The sequence below is a fragment of the Mandrillus leucophaeus genome, unplaced genomic scaffold, assembly GCF_000951045.1.
Source record: "Mandrillus leucophaeus isolate KB7577 unplaced genomic scaffold, Mleu.le_1.0 Scaffold768, whole genome shotgun sequence".
Taxonomy (NCBI): domain Eukaryota; kingdom Metazoa; phylum Chordata; class Mammalia; order Primates; family Cercopithecidae; genus Mandrillus; species Mandrillus leucophaeus.
In genome coordinates, this window is record NW_012108341.1 from 362,415 (window position 1) to 380,107 (window position 17,693).

Consider the following 17,693-nt stretch of genomic DNA (forward strand, 5'->3'; position numbering starts at 1 on the left):
GAGTGTTTTTATAATAGCTATTTTAATGTCCTTGTTTTTTTTTTTTTTTTTTTTAGAGGCAGAGTCTCACTCTGTTGCCCATGATGGAATGCAGTGGTTTGATCTTGGCCTACTACAGCCTCAATTTCCTGGGATCAAGTGATCCTCTCACTTTAGTTTCCTGAGTACAGGTGTGTGCTACTGCGCCTGGTTAATTTTTTACTTTTTGCAAAAATAGGGTCTTGCTATGTTGTCCAGGCTGGTCTCAAACTCCTGGCCTCCAGTAATCCTCCCACCCTGGCTTCCCAAAGTGGTGGCATCAGCCTCCTTGTCTAATTCTATTATCTGTGTCATTTCTGGATCTGCTTCTATTGATTGCCCTTTCTCTTCATTATGGGTAAAATTTTCCTCCTACTTTGTATGCCTGGTAATGTCTGACTGCATGTCAGACATTGTGAAATTTATTTTCACTTAAATCATTTAAAATTTTGGGCTTTGTTCTGGGATCAAACTTGAAAAACGTTTGACCTTTTAAAGTGAGCCCACAGCAGCCTCTATTCTAGTGCTAATTTGGATCTATGACTGAGGCAACATCTTCCAAAGACTCTCCCCCGGTGTATTGTGTATTACCGGATTTCTACTGTGGCTGTTGGGGATGTAGGCTATTTCCAGTCCTGTGTTAGTCTGAGGACTGTTTTGCCTGCTCCTTTATAGTGGTTTTGCACTTCCAACCAAGATGGAGTGAAAGGGACTGGATTTACCCTCCTCTCTTAAGCAACTAAGGAAGTAAACAAAATATATAAACAATAATTTTCAGACGTTGGACATCAGGCAGCAGATAACAGTGATCCCTGAGAGGCGGAAAGCAAAGGAAATGAGCCTTGTGATTTCCCTAGCTTACTGCCTGGAGAGTTTTCAGGCCTCAGTGCAGGAAGCAAGAGCCCAGGCAGAGTCCACTGACCCCAAGATAAAGAGACAGAGCTGGGCAACTTGGGGAGGCAAAGGCAGCTAGAACTCACAGGGCAGAGTACTGACAGGAGAGAGTTACACCGAGAATGAGCCTCAGGACCCTGCAGAAGGGTCTCCTCATTTTATTTTCCTTCCAGAATGTACTTCCCTCTGACATTATTTTAATTATGTGTATATTTATTTATTTATTTATTTATTCATTCATTCTTTTTCTCCCCATATACTGAGCCCTCACATGTCTCACTCCTTCCCTGGAACAATGTCTGGCACACAGTAGGTGCTCAATAAGTACTTAATGAACAAATAAAAGAACATAAATGTCTGTGTGCTTTGCTGACTATTCCCAGTGCTTAGTACAGTACCTGACACATAGTAGAGGCTCAATTAATATTTACTGAAGAAATGAATGAAAGAATGAGAAAAACAAAATGTGACTACCAAAATGGAAGAAGTGTTCTAAATCTCTGCATCTTGGTTATCAGAGAATATAATTTCATTGCTAAAACAGATTCACATCCATGCATAGCCCAAACCAGCAGCCTAAAATTTTGGCAGTCAATTTTCACTTATCATGATCATATTTGACAGGCAGTTCACTGGCCATATCTAGAAATCAAATGAAATAAATTTTGGCCAAATTAAAACTGTGCCTATTTGGAATTAACTGAGAGTCAACAGCAGAAATCTGAGTCTGGAGCTCTACTTCAAGTTGCATTTTCTCCCAGAAGCCTTCAGTCCATAAGATATTATGAGGCCGGGCACGGTGGCTCATGCCTGTAATTCCAGCACTTTTGGAGGCCGAGGTGGGCGGATCACCTGAGGTCAGGAGTTCGAGACCAGCCTGGACAACATGGTGAAACCCCGTCTCTACTAAAAATACAAAAATGAGTCAGGCGTGCTGGCAGGCGCCTGTACTCCCAGCTGAGGACTGCACAGGAAGCTGAGGCGGGAGAATCACTTGAACCTGGGAGGCGGAAGTTGCAGTGAGCTGGGATCATGCCACTGCACTCCAGCCTGGGCAATAGAGCGAGACTCTGTCTCAAAAAAAAAAAAAGATTATGGACTATTTCCCTAAACTCCAACGAGTTCACTCATGTCCACGGATCTATTTCAACAAAACATAAATTGTTTTGAATATAATTAGAACACACTTCCTAAGCACCTTTTGGCAGTTGGCCAGCTGGTTTGTTTTGCCCCATCTTACTATTTATATTTATTCAAAACACTGCACTTATTGTAGGTAAGCATCTCTACTTTTTAAAGACTTCCAGGCAACTCTCAAAATAACAGTGCTGATGGTAACAGTGGTCTATTCATTTTCCAGCCATCCTGGAGAAATGAGAGTTGGAAGATACCTTATACTTCTAGGCTCTTGGAATTAAAATCTAAGAAATATCAGCTCAAGCATTTGACTTGGATTCCTAAGAAACAGAGAACTAACCCACTCACTACGAATCCATCTCTTTTTAAAATCTACACTTGATATAATTTGCATTTTCTGGTCGTAAGTAAATATTTATAACAGCAAAGAGTCCCACTACGTGGAAGACTGTTTTAAGAAGGTACTTTCAAAGGGTTGTATAAGGATTGAACTTGGGAGAGTGTTAGTAAATCAGGCCCAACTCAATGCCCAAGACAACACAGACACCCATGAGCCCAAGAAGAAAGCATCTATAGCGAATCTCTCACCTTTTCTCGTTGGTCAAGGATGTGTGATACGGTTGCCGTCATACAGAGCAGTATCTGCAAAATCTTTGGCAGGTATGCGCTGATCAGATGATTAATGTTTTTCAATACTATCTCAAGGCTGTTTAAGATACCATGCTGACGACCTAAAGGAAGAACTTCAGACAAATCCAAGTCTTCTACTGCTTGAATGACTGCAGAATGGCACTCTCCTAGTGAAACAAGGAGGAGAGGTCATGTAAGGTAACATATTAGTTTGTTACTATTTATAATTGTAGTTTTATTTCCATTTCCCTTAATAATACAGTATTTTCTACTGTCATAATTTATAGATAACAGTGCACTTTTCTTCTATATTATCTCCTTTTGGTTCTTACCAAATATTCAATGAGCCACATAAGACAGGTTTAACTACCCCCATTTTAGAGAAGAAGAGACTAAGGAATAAGAGGGTAACAAATCTGCAACAGAACTAAGTCTCTAAGCCTAATTCTCATCCAACTTATTTACACTATCCCTCAAAACCTGAGTTATGAATAGTTTCTTATTCCATCTGGCAATTTTTTTTTTTTTTTTTTTTTTTTTCAGACAGAGTCTCAGTTTCCCATCCAGGCTGGAGTGCAGTGGCGCGATCTCGGCTCACTGCAACCTCCACCTCCCAGGTCCAAGCCAGTTCTCCTGCCTCAGCCTCCCGAGTAGCCGGGATTACAGGCACCCACCACCACATCCAGCTGGTTTTTGTATTTTTAGTAGAGTTGGAGTTTCACCATGTTGGCCAGGCTGGTCTCGAATTCCTGACCTCAGGTGATCCACCCACCTCAGCCTCCCAAAGTGCTGGGATTATAGGCATGAGTCACCGCACCCAGCCCTCCATCTGGTAACTTTCTATACACTTTTCTTACTCTCCGTTTCACTCAGCTCTGCTGAGTTTGGCAGTTTCACTAAAAGTACCTTTCTGTATTACAAGTTCCTTGAAGGCTGAGAATCAAGTTTTATTTCTCTTACAGCCCCTAGTTAATAAATAAAATCAGAGTCCCTTATAAACAGCTGCTGCCATATTAATTTCAAAACTTAATAAAAAGATACAAATTGTTATTGCTTGACCTTTACTCCAAACCATCTGATGTGAGGTCATGAGCTTATGGATTCATACACCCAAATGGGCCATCCATGAGAGTAGCATCTATACCTATCCTCCTACAATGGGAGTTATACATTGAATGGAAACTTTTTTTTGGCATTCATCAGAGCCAACCTCCTTTATAGGGCAATATTATACTGAATGAAAAACCTGTTAACAGCTGGAACTATTATCATAGAAAAAATACAAAAACAAATGCAACAGAATACCCTATAAATAATTTTCTATGCTGGCCTCAAGCAAAGCAATTTGGGGACTGGAACAGAGATTTCATAACCAGAAAGGTCTGAGTTCGAATCCCAACTCTACCACTTTTCATCTGAGTTACCATGGGTGAAATACCTTTCTAAGCCTAAGTTTCCTCATGTGTAAAATGGGGACAATCAAGTAATGACAGCTCATGTGGCTGGTTGTCTGAAGGATCAACTGAGTTATAAGTAAATGGGTCTGTCATAACGTCTGGCATAAAGTAAGTACTCAAAATGAGGTCAGTCATTACTGTTATTAATAATTACTGACATTCCGTACCAAAGAACATACCGCAGAGCACTCTAGCTCAATGTATACACGATTACATCCATTTCATCTCAACTACGAGGTTGAGGGCAGAAATTGCACTTTTCTATTTTTAACTTAACAGAGTGTCCAGGGCACAGGAGGTATTCAATAAATCATTACTGAATAGATGAATGACTCAGGGAATGAATAAATGCCAAACAATTAACACCAATTTGCAGTATGCTTTGAATTTCTTAGAAGAAACCTATTCTTTGTACTATAGGAGTAAGTATTAACCATTTTTCAAACGGCCTAAATATGCAATAAAAATACACATTTTCTCATCAGGGGCTCTAACACAAGAGTGCCGATAATCCACAGGGCCAATGGTCAGTTTCATGCAAGTCAATCGAAGTTTAAAATGAACTGCACTTCAGCAGAAAGATTGCCATCAAGGTTGAGAGGAACAACCCTGTTAGAAAGATGCCCAGGAGCGTGGGGAATGTAGCCTGAGATGTGGGAAGTCCACCGCAGACAACAGGTATCAGAGTGAGAGGTAGCTGATAGTTACCATTCTTGAAGTGCCTCACAGGTTCAAACAGCAGGTCTAAGAATATCTGGATCTCCTCAGGTTGGGTCCCGGCCAGGAACCGCAGGACAATGGCCATGCGGGTGCCTGAAGCAGATTTCCCCTGAGTTTTACTCCCAGTCTTATTTTTCATTCGCCCATACAAAATTCTGAAAAGATAAAAGCACATTATTTATTTGCACATTCAGTTCTAAAATATGAGTTGTTTTGTTTGCCTAAAAGGCTAGAAGAGCAACTCAATTGATTTAAATGGATATACTATGAAACACAGAAACATGAAAACAGAAATCAGATACTTAACATAGACAATGAAAAAAGTCAACAACAAAATAAGGCTAAGAGAGCTACATGCAGTGATGGGTGCCTGCAGTCCCAGCTACCTGAGGGGTTGAGCCAGAGTATCACTTGAGCTCAGGAATTTAAAGCCAGCCTGGGCAACTTAGTAAGACCATGTCTCTATAAAAAAATTCAAAACTTAAAACAAAACGAAACAAAACAAAACAAAAAACAAGGCTAAGGGAAGCAGGAAGGACAAAGGCCAGAAGGTGGTTTGTTATGGGAGAAAAAATAGGCAAATCAAAGGTAAGTCTAATCATGAAAAAATGAAAATGAGAATATATAGATTAAAAGGGAATAAAATAAGAGAAGACAATTGTAAGTTATTAAGGAAGCTGGAAACAATTCAATGAAAAAGCTACTTTTCAGGAAAAAAACCACAAAAATAAACAAAAGGAATTTAAGAAAAAAAACCCACAGAGACCAATACTTATTGGAAAACTTGAAGCTAATACAGTTTACAGGTGGGCTTTTTAAACTTTCAAGGAAGAAAATAATTTCTATGCTATGAAGTTTCATGGCAGACAGAAAGTGGGAAACAGTCTTTTCTCATTTATGAATGTGGCATAATTGTGATATTGAGAAGGGTTAATGAACAAAAATAAAACTACATGCCAATCTTGCTTACAAACATAAAATACATCATTTGTAACTATAGTATCCAGTGCTGCACTAAAACCAAATAAGGATTGCCCCAGGAAATGCAAGAAAGAGTCATTAGTAAAATCTACTAGATCAATACAGATGAATGGTTCCCGGAAAAAGTTAATATAATCACTTTAATACATGTTCAGTAGGCACTCTAATAATATTTAACATCCACTACTGATAAAATTCCAAAGAACAATAAAAGCTACTTTCTTAACACGATAAAAAACTTACTGCCTTAATACTCAAAAATCAAAAATAGTTTTCAAACTTTTTGATATTAGGATCTCTTTACACTATTAAAAATTAATGAGGTCTCCAAAGAGCTTTGTGTATGTAAATTTTACCTCTTTGATAGTTATTGTATTAGAATTTAAAACTGAGGAATTAAAAGTGTACATTGGTTTATTAATTCATTTAAAAATATTCACAATAAACTTATTACATGTTAACATCAATAACATTGTAATAAAAATAATTATATTTTCCAAATGTCCACCCTACTCCTGCAAACTAGTGAGACTAGTGGCATTGTTTTATTTATTCTTTCATCTGACTTAACAGAAGATAACTGGATTCTCATATGTGCTTCTACATTCAATCTATTATAATACATTGGGGTTGAAAAAAATTCAGCCTCATACATAGATAGGTAGTTGAAGAAGGGAGAAATATTTTTTAAACTTTCAGATAATTGTAGATATCCCATTTTGATACTACATCAAAGCTCAACAAGTTGAAAGATTAGCTGCCATGTGGAATCTGAAACCCCATCAACAAACTTGATGAACTCTGTTACACTAAAATCCATGTATCTTGCACTTCGAATGAATCTTTTACCCATACACCATTCTATTACATGCATCAGTTACTTGGAAAATATTGGTTTACTAAGTTATGCAGAAATGTCAAATGTTGACACATTTCATTGCAAACCAAAAAAAGAAATTTGTTTATTAACAGTTGTTAATATCACTAATCATCTCATCAGAAAAGTCTTTAAGCATTGGGAAGATGTCAGGTTCACAGTACCAAATAAAAGTTTTCTCCAATCCTAATTTCCACTTGAATGCTAGAATTTAGTTATTGGAAATAAACGCTGTCAGTTGTTTTCCTTGAAGTGGCAGGCTCACTGCGTTCATGTTCAAGAAAATGCCTGTGAAAAGAATCCTAGTGTATACGTCTTACAAATAAGAAAAGGAGCTAGTTCAGCTTGTACATCAAATACTCACACAGGTGCCATTCACTGAGACAGCCCATGCACAGCAAAAGTATTTTATGCATTCTTCCCACTTTATCATACATGTACTCAGGGTCAAGATTCATCAACTGTGTTTGTTTGTTTGTTTATTAAATAACTCCAAATATGTGGCAATGAAGAATGACTAGTAGAATTTGGTGCCACTGTCTTGATTCATGTGCTAGGGTACTAGGAGTCTTACCCACCATTGTTTTTGCCTTGTCAGTACATATGTCAACACAGTGAAAAAAGATAAGGTCTTAGTAGTAGCAGTATAAAAAAGCTTTGGCCAGTCACAGAGGCTCAAAGCACTTGAAGAAGGTATCACTGATAATGACACATTTGAGATGAGACCAAATGAGTAAGAGGTGTCAGCTGTCATGTCTTCCATGCAGGCGGATGAGCAAGCGCTAAGAATTTAAAGTGGGTTCTGAGAGAGGTGGTAAACAGGAAGAAATATGGTTATAGATATCATTTGAAGCTACCATATCAAGCCCTGTAGGGAGTAGTCAGGACTTTCTATTACATTCTGAGTAAAATGAGATGTCAAAAGGTTTGTAAACAGGGGACTAACATAATCTGTGACTGTTATTATCATTTGTGATTTTTTGGTTAGAGAGAATACAAGAAAACGCAACGAAAGCTACTAAAACTAATGAAAGTTTTGTCATGTGGATGGCTAAATAACACAAAAATCAATAGCTTTTATATATAATTAGTTATGTAGCAAAAATAAACTAGAAAATGTAAGAGGGAAAATTCCCTCTACAGCAACAAAACATCGTTATAAAATGAAAAGACTTTATTGAAAGACTACAAAAAAGGAATGATTTGAATAAATGAAGACAAACACTAATGCAACTTCTCCTCAAATCAAAAGGGGAAATTAGGAAAACCAAAGCAAATGCTCATCTAGATTCTAGAAAAAAACAAAATATTTTGGAAACAAAGGACTAATGAGATGACTTCCTCTGATATATACAAGAATGCATTTAAGTCCTTTATGATTATTATTATAAACAAACCAGTGCAGAATTGGAACAAGGCAGATCAATGTAAAGCTATCAAAAGCCGAATGAAAGAGTCAATTATACATGGATATTTAGTGCATATTAAAAGTGGCACTCTGGGCCGGGCGCGGTGGCTCACGCCTGTAATCCCAGCACTTTGGGAGGCCAAGGCGGGCGGATCACGAGGTCAGGAGATCAAGACCATCCTGGCTAACACGGTGAAACCCTGTCTCTACTAAAAATACAAAAAATTAGCCAGGCGTGGTGGCCGGCGCCTGTAGTCCCAGCTACTCGAGAGGCTGAGGCAGGAGAATGGCGTGAACCCAGAGGCGGAGTTTGCAGTGAGCAGAGATCGCGCCACAGTACTCCAGCCTGGGCGACAGAGCGAGACTCCGTCTCAAAAAAAAAAAAAAAAAAAAAAGGTGGCACTCTGGCTGGACATGATGGCTCATGCGTGTAATCACAGCACTTTGGGAAGCCAAGGCAGGTGGACAGCCTGAGCTCAGAAGTTTGAGACCAGCCGGGGCAACATAGTGAAACAAAATTAGCTGGGCATTGTGGCATGTGCCTGTAGTCCCAGCTACTTGGGGAGCTGAGGCAGGAGGATCGCTGGAGCCCAGGAGATCCAGGCTGCAGTGAGCTGTGTTTGCACCACTGCATTCCAGCCTGGGTGACAAAGACAGACCCTGTCTCTGAAATAAATAAATATGGCTCTCAAATCAGCAGAGAAAGGTTGGACTTTTTTAAAAAAATGTTATTTATTTATTTATTTATTTTGAGACAGAGTCTTGCTCCGTCACCCAGGTTGGAGTGCAGTGGCGCAATCTCGGCTCACTGCAACCTCTGCCTCCCGGGTTCAAGTGATTCTCCTGCCTCAGCCTCCCAAATAGCTGGGATTACAGGCACGTGCCACCACACCCAGCTAATTTTGGTATTTTTAGTAAAGACGGGGTTTCACCATGTTGGTGTTATTTCATTTCATACATCAAAATAAATTCCAGATGAATAAAATAATCAAATTAAAACAAACAGAATGAGAAGAAAACAGAGAGGAATATCATTTACCTGCTTTTAGAAAATACAAGTTGTCAGACATTTAAAAAAAAAAAAAATTCATGAGAAAATAAACACAAATGACCCATAATCTTTTAAAACAATTCACCTTCACTAGTAAATCTAAAATATGTGAAGTCATACAACATGATATCCTTTATCACCAACAAATTAGCAAGAATTAAAACAATCAAAAAATAACAACAAACAACAGCCTAGTGTTGGAATGGTATGAAACAGGCATTCTACTGCCGGTAGGAATATAAAGTGGTTCAAACTTGTGGTTGAAAAGAAGTAGTTCTGAACAACAATTTGGTAATAGACACCAAAAAGTTTAAAAATCTTCATCAATTTTCCTATCAAGAATCTATTCTAATCCATCAATCAAATAAGATTTATAGGTATTCAATGTAAGATTTTCTATTTTGAAAAAAACAAAATAAACAACAAAAACTACAGACAGGCAAAATGCTCGACACAAGTAAATGATGGCTTGTCTATATGATGAAGAATCACATTTTGAAACATTTCATGGTCTAAGAGAATTCTTGTAATATATTAAGTGAAAAAAGGTTATAAAACATTTTATAAAATATAAGATGATTTCTGCTATTTTTGTTTCTGTAATCCACCAATAATTGTAATTTTGTATATTCACTGACTCAAATATTTTTATGTCTATTATAGTAAAGTTCTTAAAGCTCGCTATAAATGGAATCTTGATGCTGGCTACAAATGGAACTAAAGAGAGCCATTAGACAAGTACTAGCAGAGTCTCCAGAGCACAACTGAACCAGCTCCTATTAAGGAAACAGAAGCCCAGTGGATCTAAAAAACTTTCCCTATCTGATAGAACTACACAGTACAGGGTTGGAACAAAAGCAAACCTCTGTTAAATCCCAATCCCATGATCTTTCCAATTCCTATCATTCCAGAGCTGGTGAGATGAAAGATTTAAGCTTCATTTCTCTTTATACCCAGCATATATAAACTTTGTATTATTTATGGATCTTTGTGCTCTACCATTTATAATTAACAGAATAATAACATCATTAAATATCACATGATATTTGGAAAATGGAGTGAATTATTTCTACTGTATCTCAACAGTAAAATTTAGGAAAATATTAAATTCAATTTTAATATTATTATTACAATACTATGGTAAGAGCTTTCTTTATATTAGGGGCCATGTGTGGTGGCTCACGAATGTAATCCCAGCACTTTGGGAGGCAGAGGCGGGTGGATCACCTGAGATCAGGAGTTTGAAACCAGCCTGGCCAACATGGTGAAACTCTTTCTCTACTAAAAATACAAAAATTAGCCAGGCATGGTGGAGCACGCTTGTGATCCCAGCTACTCAGGAGGGTGAGGCACAAGAATAGCTTGAACCTGAGAGGGTGGAGGTTGCAGTGAGCTGAGATCACACCACTGCACTCCAGGCTGGGTGACAGAGTGAGACTCCCTCTAAAATAAATAAATAAATAAATAAATAAATAAAGATCTTTCTTTATGTTAGGAACAAAAATTAGTCTCTATAACAATTTGACTTCTCCCAAAAGTACATTTCAAAAAAAAAGCAGCTGGCCGTGATGGCTCACACTTGTAATCCTAGCACATTGGGAGGCCAAGGTGGGAGCATCACTTGAGCCTGAGAGGTCAAGGCTGCAATGAGCTGTGATCATGCCACTACACTCCAGCCTGGGTGACAGAGCAAGACCCCATCTCCAAAGAAAATGCAATCAAAGGAAAATATAAAATGAAATATTCTATTACAATTGTTGAAAGAACCATAACACTACACTCACAATTGTGTTTGTTATTAACTTTTTAAAAATCAGTGTTTAAACAGCATAAATACCTCATCAGAATAGGAAACAGATCTGCTCGGTGGGCTGTTTTCACTACGGTATTATCTTCTGAAATGCTAAAATGCACTATCTCTTCCTTAAAGCTTCTGTCTTCGAGCAACCTTTGTAAGTTTTCCCTTTAAAAACAGAGAATAGCACACATCACCATTTTATCAACAGTGCTTTTGAATAATGAAAGAGTGAAATATGTACACAGAGTAATAACTAAAATAAGGTATATAGTACATATTATGGTTGATATCCATAAAGGAAAATCCTAAAAAAAAAACCTCCTAAAATGACAGATTTTCACATTTCAAAAGGTATAATGGATTAGAGAAGATTAGATTCTGTCCATAACTCAGCTGTTCAAAAAAGCATGATACAAAAAGCTTTCTTCAGTTCTTAGAGTGACTTTGATTCTCTAAGTAACCACCAAGATTTTATGGCATTATATTAATAAGAAGAGGAAAATGACATAATATTTACAACACATTTTAAAAATTAACATTCTCTATTTTAGTACCTATGGAGAACAACCCAGCAAATATACTACTCGTTTTCATTTCTTGCTTGGAAATATGATGACCTCAGAAAAAAGGGAAATTTCCTAGGCCTTTAAGAAATTATTCTAGAAGAAGCTCTTATGCAGAAATATAAAAATCAGACAAAGAGATAGCAGTTCTTTCAGCTTCAAGCAACTTACCTGTAAGGGAGGATATGAGGATGTTTATATGTCATTATGCAATCCAAGGTTATTTTTTGCACCATTTGATCTTGGTGTAACAACAACTAAGAACAATATTTTACAGAATTAATGAAGTCATACATACATATACCATAGGACAGCAATTTACTTGTGGTTATTTGCTAAATGAGATCTGCTAAATTCTAAAGTTTTAGACAAGACCCAAACCTGATTGCTAACAACAGCTTCACATTTTCCTGGAAGTAAAAAAAGATGAACAGAATATGTGCAAAATAAAAAATGGAAACAAAACTCTCTGACACCTGCATCCCACAGTCATACCCTGGGGTCTACCAGTTTTTGGGTGAGGCCAATCCTCTCTCTCTCTCTTTTTTTTTCTTTTCCAAGACTCTGTTGCCCAGGCTGGAGTGCAGTGATGCGATCTCAACTCACTGCAACCTCCACCTCCTGGGTTCAAGCAATTCTCTTGCCTCAGCCTCTTGAGAAGCTGGAACCACAGGCGCCCATCACCCCACCTGGCTTATCTTTGGTGTTTTTGGTACAGATGCGGTTTCACCATGTTGCCCAGGCTGATCTCGAACTCCTGGGCTCAGGTGATCTGCCCGCCTTGGCCTCCCAAGTGCTGGGATTACAGACATGAGCATCTGTGTCCAGGCTGGTGAGGCCAATTCTCTATGTGAATCTGGATTTAAGCCAACCGGGCTGGTCATGTACTAAGGAAAATCTCTTATCCTATGAAGGTAATGATAGTCAATAAGATGCCAAGAAAAACATCCAAATGAAAAAAGAATCTGTTTCCCCAGATGGCTTAGAATGACATCCAATGCTTACTTCATTTCTGACATTAATTAATTAATTAATTAATTTTTTTGGGAGATGAAGTCTCGCTCTGTTGCCCAGGCTGGAGTGCAGTGGCGTGGTCTCGGCTCACTGCAAGCTCCGCCTCCCAGGTTCATGCCATTCTCCTGCCTCAGCCTCCCAAGTTGCTGGGACTACAGGTGCCCGCCAACACGCCTGGCTAATTTTTTGTATGTTTAGTAGAGACGGGGTTTCATCATGTCAGCCAGGATGGTCTCCATCTCCTGACCTCCCAAAGTGCTGCGATTATAGGCATGAGCCACAGTGCCCGGCCCAACATTAATTTTTTTCTGCAAGCTTATCTGAAATTCAGGGCCACATAATTATGACTGCAATGGACTATAATAGATCCTGAAATCCCAGTCCTTTATGAAGTCTCACTAAACTAGAAGGGAAAAGTAGTCACTTGTTTTTTTGTATAAACCCTACTCCCTTCTAAGAGCTAATTTCCATGATATAATTCATGGTTCGCTATTCTCACTGTTAACACAGCCAGTCAATGTTTAGTCACCCAAAATGCTTTTAAAATCAGCTAAGTAAGTGCTAAAATTGTTTCTCAAGATAAGAGAAAATATGTCTATTAATTTTAAAAAAAAGCCTTTAATACTTAAAATGTAGACATAGGCCCTATTCAATAATTATTGAAAATCTAAGCTACTCTGACAAAGAAAATGATAGAGAAAAGTTCACAAAGAATTATAGTGCCAAGAGTTTATTTTACTGACCTGAAGATATAACTCATATAATTTGGATTCCAGATATAAGGCCCGTGGATTTGAAAATTTAGAGAAAACTTGCAAATGAGCAATTAATTGCCTAAACAAAAACAAAACAGAGTGTTACAGATTTAAAGAATTGACATCATTTTCTTAAACTGACATTATCTACAATTTTATTCTGAATAGAACTTCAAACACTCTGCCTATAGTTTCACTATTATACAAACAAGACTTAGTTATTTACATTTAGGAAATTATTCTCTAGAAATCTCATATTTCGGGCAGTCCTGTCCCTAAAATTCAGGTTCTCCACACCAAAAAAATCATTCAGTGTATGCTCAGAATGGTTTAAATTGAACAAAAATTAGAAAGTAACCAAAAGAGTAAAATATTCCAAAATTGAACTCAGATGATTTTTGGAATTATTCCTCGTCTAGGTTCTATGCGGCAGACAAAAAGTAGTAGAATATATTCTCCTTCACTTTCACATAATGTAAATACAGATGTCAGGCAACAGAGGTCCAGGTTTAGGCAACCAATGGCTCTTGCTCACCAGAAGGAAGAAGAAATATATCTGAGTATTTTCAGACTGTGGTTGACCATGGGTAACTGAAATCGTGGGAAGTGAAACCATGGATAAGGGGAGTGTATTGTATAGTGACATGAAGGCTGGCAGTAATCTTTCCTGCCCCTGTGCTTCATACGCTATTTCTGTTAGTGGACAAGACCTTCTTTGTCCTAGCTGTCTGGCAAACTTTCATCTTTCAGCATTAGAGGGCCTTCCCTGGGTCTTTCTTTTTTTCAAGATGGAGTCTCGATCTGTGGCCCAGGCTGGAGTGCAGTGGCACAACCTCAGCTCACGGCAACCTCTGCCTCCTGGGTTCAAGTGATTCTCCTGCCTCAGCCTCCCGAGTAGCTGGGATTACAGGCGTGCAAAACCACGCCTGGCTAATTTTTATATTTTTAGTAGAGAAAGGGTTTTACCATGTTGGCCAGGCTGTTCTCAAACTCCTAACCTCAAGTGATCTACCCACCTTGGCCTCCCAAAGTACTGGCATTACAAGCATGAGCCAATACGCCTGGAATTCCTTACTGCGCTCCAATACCTTCTTTAAAAATATTTCTCCTATAAAAATATATTTCACCCAGGCAGGATTGACTTACTCTTGCATTGTAGTGGCTCTGTACAATTCATCCCTGCACGCCAGCACTTAGCAAAGGGTACTCAATACAGTTGTTGAATGCATGAACTAATAAATGGCTCGAGGGAAATACGCAACAAATGGGCATATCAGATTGAGATCTAAAGTGTTAAAATAACATTTGCGCCAATCCAGGAGACCTGAGACAGTCAATTCAATCATCAACTAAGCTGAAGTAACTTCTAAAAGCATGATCACTTCTTCTTCTAGGTTTCTAACAATTTAGGTAAAAGAACAACTAAGAGAATAAGAAAGACAGTATAACAACAGCATGAGAAAAAAGTAATCAGTACGAGACAAGTTAAAAGGCAGAGAAAAGTGCTAACAGGATGGTGGGAAGGTAGGTGGAAGGAAAAAAAAAATGTGCTAACACGATTATTTATAAGAAAAAGGATGTTCCATTACATGGTCCCCTAGGATGCAAACACAATACCCTCATGCTGGGAAAGTAAACGACAAAGGTCAAAAGAATATCCAAACACTCCAGGTCCCAAAGTTCTCATCTATAAAAAGGAGCTACAATTAGATGACTCTCAAAAGTCCCCCAAACTAACATTATGTGGTTAACCAAGAAAAAACTAATAATAAGTAACCAACCAAAAAACTTGGAAGACTGACAGTTTTAGGCTGTTAAAGAAAATCCCAGGAAGATGTAGTGCTTATGTAAATAATTATCTGAGTAGTTGATTTTGTATAAAGCCATAGAGACCTCTTCCTGTTCCTCCTAGAACTGTGGATCTGTGATCTTTCAGCAATGGTGAACTTACTTTGCTGCGGCTCTTCTTGTCTTTTTCTTCTGTGAGGATTCATCCTGGGGCACTGCCTCTTCCTCCAACTCTTCATCATCTCCTACGGCAGGTTCCTCTTCGATTTCCTCTGCCACCATCCCTTTGCCTTTTCTCCGCAGATCCTGAGTCGGAGCAACTTGCAGATCTGCTGGGTAATACTCATTGCTACCGTGGAAAGAAAGTCACAGGAGACTGATAAAGAATGCACACCAATCTGAAAGGTCCTGATTCTGCTCATGAGAGATGTCCACAACTCACAGATTCACACACTGAAGAGACATCAGTGGCACCTTAGTCAAGCTTCCACAATATTACTCTTTTTTTTTAATTTGGCCCTTCTTTAGTATGCTATTTGACAAGCCAATCACTAACTGTAGAAGATAGCCCATTCCACTGTTATACTATTGAAAATATTTGAAATGTCTATTTTGGACTAAGTGGAAATCAGCCTCCCTGTCTCTGGAACCATCACTGGGGGATGAGGGGTTAGGGATGTATGATATTAAATGATTAACGTATAGCATTAGGACTGTGCTGGTCACTTTCCATCAGATACATTCTACTTTGCCAGAGTTCTCTTGGAAGTATCATAGCACCACAAAACTTAGTCCTCCAGGTATGGACTGATAAGACAGATGGAACTACCATCTCCAGAAATTTTTTGAGCAGCCACAACATGACAAAGATTGAAACTGAACGTCCATGAAATGAAAATCAATGAGTCTTTATGTTTTATCTCTTCTTAGCTTGTGCAGCTAAGCTTAATACAGTATTCACTTTGTTCTTATTAAATTTCATCCTTTATTTTTAGTCCAATGTTGCAATTAATGAATATTATCTTGAAGTCTGTCATTTAATGTATTAGTTTGTGTCACTTTCATTCACTCATCCAAACAATTAACCTTTTGTTGTCTATTGAATGCAGGGCACTGGGCTAAAGATGCTAGGAAACTGATTGGATGGGCTTTCAAGTCCTCACTCAAAAACACACTGATAAAATAGGATAGTGCCCTACCAACCCTCCTAAAAGAAACTCTAGCTTAGCCCAAGTTAACCTCCAGATCAATAACATTAAACTACAATCTGAGGGCTGGGACACTATGGTACTGGGTATTTTCATCTAGCAGAATCTAGCACTTAATAAATCAAAAACTGGATGAATGAAAAAAGTAAAGTTTCTGCAAGTTACAAACTACGCCATCATCCACTTAATAATATACCTATTATACGTGCAACATTTAATCAACCATATATTACATTCTGTAACCTTTATCTCCATGAACAGCATGTTCACTCTTTCATCTATTAAATAAAACAATTCACATAAAGCATCTATCAGAGGGCCCAGCACACAGTAAGTACTCACTAAATATAACCTTTTATTAGCATGCTGTTGCCATTGTTAGTCATTTATTCTTGTTCCTGGTTTGGTTCATCTCAGAGAATGTTTACAAGGGATTCATAAATTAGTTGAAACATATTTAGAAATATAAATTGCTAGCCAAAAAATAAAAAGCCTATAATATACTTCAAAGTCATAATTCAAGGTGACATTTGGGTTTTTCATTAGTTCAGATCATCTATAAATGTATTATTTACAGGTAATCCATGCCAACCAGTATTAATTTAAACATTTCTTAGAATTGTGTATCTTTAGTCTCTAAATATTTCTAAACTCAGAGACCCACTCCCTGTTACAGGCTCCTGTTTCTACCTCTACCCCACAGCATCTCGTACCGTTAGAGTAAGATCTTATCCCTAAGTTATGGGGTAAACTAACTCTTTAGGGAAAAACTTGGAAAATTAAGACGGTATGAAGTTTATATGCTACTAATACCACAAATGCCAGCTGGCATATGTACAGCCCTTGTAATTCAAAAAACTGATAAACGTTATTTTATATAACCCTCAAAACAAAGCAAAAAAAGCTAAACATCATTCTTATTCTATAAATTTATGCCCAAAGAATTATTTGAAAAAGAGAAAATCATTGCTCTTCTGCCACTATATCTACTGACCTGCTACATCTTTGCTTGTGCCTTGCCAGAATGAATTATTCATGCAAACCTTTGAATTTATGCACTGTATCCATCTCCTCTTACCTATTTGAAGACATGATTCTAGCCTTTTATTTTTGTTTTAGATGGAATCTCACTCTGTCACCCAAGCTGGAATGCAGTGGCACGATCTCAGCTCACTGCAACCTTCGCCTCCTGGGTTCAAGCGATTCTTCTGCCTCAGCCTCCCAAGTAGCTGGGACTACAGATGCAGGCCACCAGGCCTGGCTAATTTTTGTATTTTTGGTAGAGACAGGGTTTCATCATATTGGCCAGGCTGGTCTTGAACTCCTGACCTTGTGATCTGCCCACCTCGACCTCCCAAAGTGCTGGGATTACAGGTGTGAGCCACCGCGCCTGG

The 17,693-nt window shown here is 38.2% G+C and overlaps 1 protein-coding gene across 1 annotated transcript in view; it reads right to left on the bottom strand.

Moving 5' to 3' along the window:
* The window catches only part of UTP20 (UTP20, small subunit (SSU) processome component, homolog (yeast)), a 131,274-nt gene that overhangs the window by 79,045 nt on the left and 34,536 nt on the right, over positions 1–17,693 (bottom strand). The window contains exons 22-27 of the mRNA XM_011966643.1: positions 15,255–15,440; positions 13,292–13,382; positions 11,706–11,791; positions 11,011–11,136; positions 4,845–5,011; positions 2,638–2,846 (exon numbers count right to left, since the gene is read on the bottom strand). Coding sequence (XP_011822033.1) covers positions 2,638–2,846; positions 4,845–5,011; positions 11,011–11,136; positions 11,706–11,791; positions 13,292–13,382; positions 15,255–15,440 — 865 coding nt within the window. The remainder of the gene's footprint in view (positions 1–2,637; positions 2,847–4,844; positions 5,012–11,010; positions 11,137–11,705; positions 11,792–13,291; positions 13,383–15,254; positions 15,441–17,693) is intronic.